Raw genomic sequence first — 9,694 nt, forward strand, 5'->3', positions numbered from 1 at the left:
TTATCCAACCGTTCATTTTTTAATGGACGGCTAAGATTGTCCCAATCACAATATCATGTCTCTACACTATTTTATTTTTAATTTTTTTCTATAAACTATTTTGACACCAAATTTTAGATGTCCATTCCTCTCTTAAACTAACACTAATAGAAAAATATAAAAAAATATTTGTAATAAATAAACTAACCAAAATACCCCTAAAAGATTCAAGAGGTGTTTTAGTCATTAGTTTTTATCGCAAAATTATTGTTACTATTTTTTATAGGTGCGTCCCAAAGAGAAGATAATATATACCAAATTTCATAGTAAAAAAAATTGCATTAAAAAAATTAAAAATAAAATACTTTGAGACGTTGGATTTAAGATCAAATGGTAAGTGGCTGTCTTGATAAAAAATAGATTGTTGGATGGTAAGGGAAAGGTAGAACTTTATGTTGTAGGGGAAACATAGAAAACTTTCCCCGGGTAGTTTAAAAATGTAGTTAGAATAAGGTTAAATCAGGTTAGTTTAAGAGCATAAATAGAATAATGTTAAATTTAGAGGGTTTATTTTTGGCAACGTGGCTATTTATTGAAGACGGTAGATTATGGGTAAAACGTGGCTATCTATTGAAGACGGTAGATTATGGGTAAAACGTGGCTATCTATTGAAGGAGAAGGTTTGGATAAAAGGTAGCTAGGTTAAAAAAGAGAAAATAGGGGAGAGATAAGATAGGAAAGTCTGTTGTTTATCTTATTTCTTAATTTTTTTTAGTATATTTGGAGGGAGATAAAAAAAGTTCATTGTAAAAAAGTTAATGAGTTAATAAATTTTGATATCGTGTAGATTCTCTTATAGACTTTAAGATAGGGTATATTATCTCAACCATTCTTTTTATTTTTATTTTCCTACATCACCCTCTATTTAAAGAAGAGAGAGAGTGTCATGGGAGAAGTAGAGGCTATAGAGAGAATCAGAAAGAGAAGAAGGAGAAGAGAACCAGCTGAAAACCTGCGTAACAATTGTACGTCCATTATCTTCTACAGCAATAATATAAGTATCCTTCATAATTATTGGAACGTATTTACAGTTAGCCATTGTAAAAAAAATCAATCTCCAATGGCCGGATGTTATAAATTGAGACAAAGTCAAAGCCCATTATAGTATAATCCCTAAACCTTCTATAGCATGAACCCTGTATATGTGGGTTATGCAGAGGCGACGCCCTTTGCAAATCCAGGAAACATGGTGCTTGTAAATCATGTTAATAGAAATCCCTTAACAATTGGTACCAATCTCTCTTAAAACTGAAACCAACAACCTCAGGCGCACAACGCCAAGTACTCATTGTAAACCCGCCTGTCATAGACCCGAATTTGCTTGCCTATCGAATTTCAGGCCATCACCAAGACAATCAATGGAGGAAATAGGGCAATGAACCCACCCTTCTCCAAGCAACTGATCAATCTAAGGCCTATATTAATCCTCCCCAAATCGTAAATATGAACAGTTCAGCCTCAATCTCTCATTTCCAACCTGTTCAGGAAATCACGATTTCTCATATGGGTATTTGAATAGCACCCATGGCGTTTGATCAAACATAACAAGGGGTTCACTCTTTGAGTCTTTTTTCCCAACAACCATCTAATGGCATTCGAATGGCCGTGGATTATCTCATAGAATGAAACAGGGGACTGTGGACTCTGTTTCATCAAATTTACAGGGGGTTCCGATGGGTTAAAAATATTTGAAGGCGACTCAAGAGCTTCTTGATGAGGTTGATAGTGTAGGGAAGGGCATTAAGACTTAAAAGGAAGAGTTGGGGAGATTCACAGGGGAGAGAGAAACACGCGAAGTGGACTTACAAGGAGCAGTTGGGGAGTTTACGGGGTAGGGAGAAACACGCGAAGTGAAGAGAGAGAAGGGATTTAGAAGAAAAAAAAAAAAAAAGTTTTATTTTTTTTTTAAATAAAATTTGAGCTATAAAAGATAGGAAGAAAGTGGGTAAAGTTCATCTAAGTAGTTAAAAGATAGGGTGCAGTTGGCATACGGATCCATCCGTATCTAAGTGGTTAAAAGATAGGGTGCAGGTGGCATACGGATCCATCCGTATTTGTAGAGGTAAGGTGCGCTTTCTAATTTTATCATGGTATATAATTTTGATATAAAATGTTTTTAGGATTATCTCAAAATTTATTTTTATATTTAATTATAAAATTTTAAATTTTAAAAATAGTTAAAATCAAGTAGATCTATAAACAAATGAAAATCTTAAAAGTGGATGGTGTAGATAATATGATATAAAATGCACTATTTTTTAGATTGAAAATCTTTTTATTTTTCATAGTCTAACATCTCGATGTCGAGATGATCAATCAAACAATTTTTCAACATTAAAACTACATTTTCCGATGGATTTTTGAAGTGCATCCGAAGCTCTACATTATAAAGTTGCATCCTTATATAAACTTTGTCCTAAAAGATCGGATCTCTATGCTTCGAAATACATTTTGAAATCTTTATTAGATAAATGAAAATTAAAAATAGAGTCTACAAAAATATTTTCTCAAAAAAAAATATGCATCTTACAAGGGAATCTATTTGTAAAATTCCCTTTCTTGTTTTTACTTTGGCTCGTTTCCATGTCAAGCGGATTCACTGTGGTTAAAAAGTAATTAATGGCCAAGCATTCACACTAGTAAAGTAAAGGATCATCGCAAAACCATATCAAAAAGAAAAATTTTGGTACAAAGAAAAACCGTCTAATCAAACATTTAGACCTCGGCAATTATACATCTGGAAAAAAAAAATTAAGCCTTAAAGTTATGTATTGTAACATATTATTTGGGTTAATCCTTTTTCACATGTTCAAAATCTATACCTTTTTGGAACTTCAAGAGTTTGAAAAATCAGGAGCAAAAATAAATTTTAGTTCCAATCCAACGCAGAAACAACATTTTTTTGGCAAAGTTTGGAGTTACGGCTTTAGATAAAACTTTTTCATCGTGCTAACCAACAATATCGGGAAGAAATATACTAGTCAACAAATCTCAATTACAAAAGAAACAATCAATTTCAAAAGATTACAAACCTCCAACGACCATCTCAAACTCATATAAGATATTAACATTTCTAGTTTTGAAAAATACCATGTAGTATTTCAAAATAATATACAATCTAGGGGAATGATTGTTGGGTTTATGTGGTCATTAAAGACTTTATGAGAGCTTGTAAAAGTATTTTATATAGTGAAACATAATTTAGTGGGAGTGTGGTGCTCATGTGGACCATACTATGTAAATGCTATTTGTCGATACTCAGACTAGGCTCGATGTTTTAGACCAGCTGAGTTTGGACAAACCAAGGTATCTGGGTATAGAGATATCACTGAGAAAGGTTTGCTTGGTTAGCCCTTGATGAGGTTGGAGTCTGCCTAGATGAGAGCCGAGAGACTGTGTGACCTTTGTATGATGAATAGCCTTTAGAGATAAGGTTAAAACCTTATCGTTATATTATCACACGACATGTACATAGATAGACGTATTGAGATTTATCATTGAGGGTGAAGCATGTACAAGTACGAGAGATTACCCTTATGCACCATTGAATCGTAATTGCATCATGGTCTGAGGAACCATGGTTTTATCTCTAGGGAAGAACTTGAAATCCATAGACTGGGATTGCGTCCCCTAGTCTATTGGCTAACTTTGGTGGTCCAATCATGAGCCCTTACAGTGGACTGTGGATCATGAAAACTGCTGGGTCAGATTGAGAAAGGTAGGTTAATCGTGGTCCGCAGTTGAAAGTGGAGTGCTCCTGTGCATTGATAAATTCTTAGATCGGATCTGATTCCCATTAAAATTAAATAATTTTATATTATATGATTTTTGAAATGTTTATTTGAATTTTTGTGAATTTTTTTATATTTTATTTTTGTCATTTGAATTTATAAATTAAAAAAAAACATTTTCCAATGTTTTTAATAAGGGAAAGTATATAATAAGACCATTTACCTTTGGTACAAGATGGGCACAATAAATCTGACCACTGGATGTGAATTTGGGTGGCTGCATTATTTCATTGACCAACTCAAAGTTCAGAAGAGTTTTTCTTGAACTTTGTGACATCCAAGCTATCAGATTTCACATCGGATGTCTGTAGGTAATTGTGGTCTCTTTATTCCAAAGGTAAATGGTCTCATTGTATATAATCCCTTTAAATAAACTATGAGATTTAAAATTTTAAAATACAAATTTTATATTTTCTAAATTTATGTGGGACCCTCCATAAAATATGGGGACCCAGTTACACATGTGCTAATTGGGTTGGGGTCTATGAGGGGCCACCACGCGATGGCACACCCCACACATAGGGATTACTTGATCACCAAATAAGGTGATAGTTGTCTCATGTAAGTTGGCTTTCTAATTTTAGATGAAGTCAACATGATGAAATCAAATATTTGAAATATTTAGTAAGTTTTGTTTATGAAGATTGCTTGATTCAATAAATAAGAAATTGATATATACTAAAATAGAAAGTAAGAGATATATTTTTCTTATTTAAAGATTTCACGGGAATATGTTTAGAAAAGAGAAGATAATATTTTAACGCCTTCATTTGAATCTTGATAGTGGATCAAAAGTATGGATGACTCACATCTCTCACCCTACAAGTCTCTTTAGATTGACGGTCAAGATTTGATCCTACTAATTATGACAAACTCGAAAGCATATAAAATATATAAATAGAGGTTCTCTCACTGCATAAATCTCTACACCTCTTTTATCTTCTCTCTCTAAGAATTATCAATCTGTCCAAGATCTATCTAAAAGGGGTACACCCCAACCTAGAGCATCATCTCTCTCTCTCTAAGTTTTTTAAGGGGCATGCCCCAACATAGCTGATCTCTCTTGGGTTTGAAAGGAGCATGACCCTTTCTTGGATCGATTGTTTGCAGGTAGCAAAGGGGAGAATCCCCTAGCTAGTAGATTTCTCCCTCTCTCTCTCTCTCTTTGATTTTTATCTTTTATTTCTCTAAAGATCAATCCAAGGGGCTTGAGCAACGCTAAGACATTGAGGCCTTTGGTAGTTAATTCTAGATCGAGATCCATATGCTATTAAGAGGGTGTTGCCACAAGTAAGAGAAGCAAGAGACTGATCATTGATCCCGAGCACCATTAGAAGGAGGTGACTCAGTATGGGGTGTACTAAGCCCAATTGAGGTAATCGTCGACAATTTTACTTCTTCAAATTTTATTTTTTGTTGGGCTCTTTTATTCCCATAAAGCAATGAGTCAATGTTTTGATTTAAGAAATTGTATTCAATAGTGGTAGCAAGTGAGAACTGTATCTTTCTTTTTTTATTTATTCATTGATTTCAAGAGTTATTTGTTTGTAAATGGACATTGTGAGTGGTCTTGCCGATGTAAGAATAAGAAAAATTTTATTTTCTATACACCGTGCTTGATTACATAGTCCAACTTTCAATTATTGGCATGTTCAATCATCGAAAAGACAGTCTGTAGAATGAGGTATTTTGTGTTGTTTTGAAGCAATGATATGAAGAAGATAATAAGGTATTTATTTGATACATACTTCAATGATATTATATATTTTTGAGAGGACGACCTCCAATTTCAATGGGAGATCCTGGGGGAATTGAGAGTTATGGACTCATCAATTAATGGTGTTAGTTCTGACCATATAAAATTCAGGAACTGTCCATTGAGTTCCGTGAAACACCAATCATATGACTTTATTTTTATTTAAAATTTGATTGTAACTCATCAAATTGAGTCCACTTTCAAACAAAAATAGTTGCATGAAGCTCCTTGTGGTTTGAAAGATATAGTCATTTTATTCAAATGTGTGCAAGTGTTATTTTCTGCAATGAAAATCGTTTTAATGATTTAGAAGTCAAGATTTTATTCTATTATTAACAGAATATTTTAAGGCTCACACCAAGTTTTTAAACTGTCATTTTGAGTCTAATTTATAATATAAATTATTTGAGAGAGACATATCCATGGGAAATAAAAAATAGAAATTTTGGATTGGAGAGAGGTCATCTTGAATTTTTTATAGTTTGGTGTATTTTCATTGAGATGTAAATATTTATATTTATTAAGCCTACTTAACATAGTGATATGAGGCCTGTAAAGATATATTTGTTGTTATTCTGTGTCTACTTTTAAACAAAATAGGTTTGAAAGGGAAACTCCATGAAGGTGAAGAGGAAAGACAATTTTACTAAATAGTGTTCATCCTGGAATTCTGCAGTATGATATATTTTATGATGTGAATGTCCTTTATTTATTTATTTGAAGAAAATATTACTTGGGATTTACACCATGATGTTATGCTTTGGTTTGAGTCTAGTTTTCAACAAAAAAACATTTCAGGAAGAAATCATTTATGTATTAAGATAAACAATTATTTTATTAAGAGGTGCACAACTTGATTTTCTACTATGAAAATTGTATTGTGATGTGAATGTCATTAAATCGAAGACCCACTAAATGGTGTGATTTAGGGATGGAGCAGAGCACTATTTTGTAAAGCATGTAAAAGCATCTTGGTTTCTTCACAATGAAGGGATATGTAGAGAGACTAGGTGACAGCACAGAAACTTTAAAACTCAGTGGGAGAATTAAATTTGTGAGATATGATGAAGAAGAGTATTTCTTTATATATGTATAGGAGAATCCAAAGGCCGAAGAGGTGGATGCTTCATCGACGTGTAAAAGATTATGACCAAGCGTTTTTTCATCAGTTGTGTGCTCTTTCAAGTTCATAAAAGTTCGTCAGCACGTAAAAGCAAAGAATCAAGAAAGTCTAAGTATCACACTACATGGTTTTGAGGTATGAAATCTATTTCACATTACATGGTAAGGTCATATGGGGAAAGATGATTCAATAACATTTTATTTTTTGCTTTATATACTTCTTTGATTATATTTTGGCTATTTTTTTATGAATATGTATGAAGTGTATGACATTAGGAAATAATTAAGAAGTTTGAAAGAGCCAGTTTTTTTAATACCTTGTCTTTTAGTACCCACTTGTGCTTTTAAGAACTACATAAGGTAGTGATACACATGGAGATGTGGTTTGATTAATGATTATAAACTTAAGTATGAAAGACGAGAGATGAGTGTGACGCATTCAAATATGTAAGCACAAAGAGAGTGTTCCGATGGAATCCGATCTTAATGACCATCCCCCCAATAATGTCTAATAATATGATGTGTTGCATGTGATGATGATCTCATGATAAAATCTTTATATTTGCCAATAAGAAGTGTTTTGTCAGGTTTTGATAATCATTCTTTAGTCATGCTTTATTTTGGATAAAATTATAAGATGGACTTTATGATTTGTTTTACGGCTATAAACATGACTTAGTAAGTAATTGAAGGTGAATGCTGTCAAAATGATTTATAAAGATTAAGCATATATTTAAAATTAAATTGGATCATTTGTGAAAAACCTAAGTTTTATTGTGAAAATATACCATGTCGAGAGTTTTAATATATATATATATATAAAACATTGGGCCTTGAAAGTATTTTATGTACATATGAAAAGGTATCATTAATCTATGCACTATTTTGAAATACCTGCATGTCTTAACTCATGTTTTTATAGTACCAATTATGTGACCTGGTTTTGAGTTTTTTAGAATTCTCAATTACCTAAGACTATGAACCGTAGGGTATATCATAGGATGGCCATCTTGCTAGGTCTCCTTGATATGTGCTGTGTGGATTAGATAACTTGGTTTGTATGGGTATACTACCAAAAAGACTAGTGTGGCTGAACCTTTGTTATTCAAGAACGTTTTTCATATTGTGAAACCAAACGACCATTGAGTTACTATTTGGTATGAGACTTGCGATACTAACTCATGACATAAGCATGAGAATGTTGAGATAACACTTCTTATGTGTTATAATTGAAGTGGGAGATGTTAACAATCCTATGATTATCTTTAACTACTTGGATATTCAAATATACAAGTATCCTATTATGAAAGATCCAGATGAACCCAATATTCCAATGAGAGAGCCTGCTTGTGTTTGATGGTTCAGCTGGAACAATATACTATTGTTCACCTATGGAACCAGGATGCATGACGCTAGTTGTATAGCTGCAGAAGAGAGCAGCTTGATTGAAGAATTGCTTTAAGCTCCTGAAGATACGACCCTATGCGATGAGGGTATGTGATGATTTCTGCGACAACAAGTCTGTGATTCGCAATGAGACATGAAAGATGGACTATGACCACTTCTGGGATGAGATTCTAGCAGCAAAGAGATATAGGCGCTGCCTCCATAAATGCTTTGTGAAAGGATTGATGGAAAAAATCATGATTAATATAATAAGAGAGAATAAGTGAAATATGCTTGAGAGATAGATTGTAATTAAGGGGATGAGAAAGTGAGAAAGAGATATTCTAAGGTCTTCAAAGGCCGAGCGGGAGATGTTGGGTTTATGTGGTCATTAAAGGCCTTACGAGAGTTTGTAAAAGCATTTTATATAGTGGAACATAAACTCAGTGGGAGTATGGTCTCGTGTGAACCATAATAGGCAAATGCTATTTGCTGATACTCAGACTAGGCTCGACGTACTAAGCCAGGCGAGTTTGAAAAACCCAAGGGATAGTATGAACCTTGTATGTGATGAATAGCCTCTAGAGATAGGGCTAAAACCTCATCGTTATATCCTCACATGATATATATATAGATAGTTGTATTGAGATTCACCATTGAGAGTGAAGCGTGTACATGTGCGAGAGATTACCCCTATGCACAATTGAGTCGTGGTTGCATCATGGTCTAATGGACCATGATTTTGTCTTTAGGGGAGAAACTAAAATCCATAGGCTGAGATTGCATCATTTAGTCTATTGGCTGACTTTGATGGTCCAATCATAAGCTTTTGCAATGGACTGTGGATTATGGGAACTGCTGAGTCAATTTAAGAAATTTAGGTTGATCGTGATACGCAGTTGAAGGTTGAGTGCTTTTTTGCATTGATAAATTCTTAGGCCTAGACAGATCCGATTCCCATCAAAATTAATTAATTTTAATTAATTTAGGTTATATGATTTCTAGAATGTTTATTTAAATTTTTGTGAATCTCTTGATATTTCATTTTTTTTCATTTGAATTTATGAATTAAGACAATAATTTTCCAATGTTTTAAATATACATATGAGATTTAAAATTGTAAAATTCAAATTTTGTATTTTCTATAATTATGTGGGACCCTCTATAAAATATGGGATCCCATTTTACACATGTGGTAATTGAGTGGGGCCCATGAGAGGCCACCAAGGAGTGGCACACCCCACAAGTAAGGATTACTTGATCACCAAATAAGGTGATAATTATCTCATGCAAGTTGGCTTTTTAATTTTGGGTGACGTTAGCCTAATAAAATGAAATATTTGAAATATTTAGTAAGTCTCATGAATCAAGATTGTTTGATTCAAGAAATAAGAAATAGATATACGAAAATAGAAAGTAAGAAATATATTTTCATTATTTAAAGATTTGACGTGAATAGGTTTAGGAAAGGGAAAATAAGGTTCTAGCACCTTCCTTTGAATCTTGATAGTAACTTTCATTTGAATTTTGATGGTGGATCAAAGGAATGGATGTCTCACATCTCTCACCCTACAAGTCTCATGAGATCGACAATCAAGAT

At 33.2% G+C, this 9,694-nt stretch overlaps 1 protein-coding gene across 6 annotated transcripts in view; it reads left to right on the forward strand.

The window, feature by feature from the left end:
• LOC148779097 (uncharacterized) overlaps positions 1-7,020 on the forward strand; it is a 55,148-nt gene extending 48,128 nt beyond the window's left edge. The window contains exons 6-7 of one of the 6 annotated variants that reach the window (XR_016048261.1): positions 5,073-5,205; positions 6,683-7,020. Coding sequence is in view for 4 of the 6 variants with exons in the window: in XM_088856660.1 (XP_088712786.1) it covers positions 5,073-5,141 (69 nt within the window). In the remaining 2 variants the exon portion in view is untranslated. Of the gene's footprint in view, positions 1-4,940; positions 5,587-6,515 lie in introns of those variants that run through there. The other 5 variants (XR_016048262.1, XM_088856661.1, XM_088856662.1 and 2 more) reach the window with 5 other exon arrangements.
• The last annotated feature ends 2,674 nt before the right edge of the window (positions 7,021-9,694 follow it).

Source organism: Amborella trichopoda, chromosome 13 (assembly GCF_054954075.1).
Source record: "Amborella trichopoda isolate Santa Cruz 75 chromosome 13, AtrichopodaSantaCruz75HAP2 v2.0, whole genome shotgun sequence".
NCBI classification, from domain to species: Eukaryota; Viridiplantae; Streptophyta; class Magnoliopsida; order Amborellales; family Amborellaceae; genus Amborella; species Amborella trichopoda.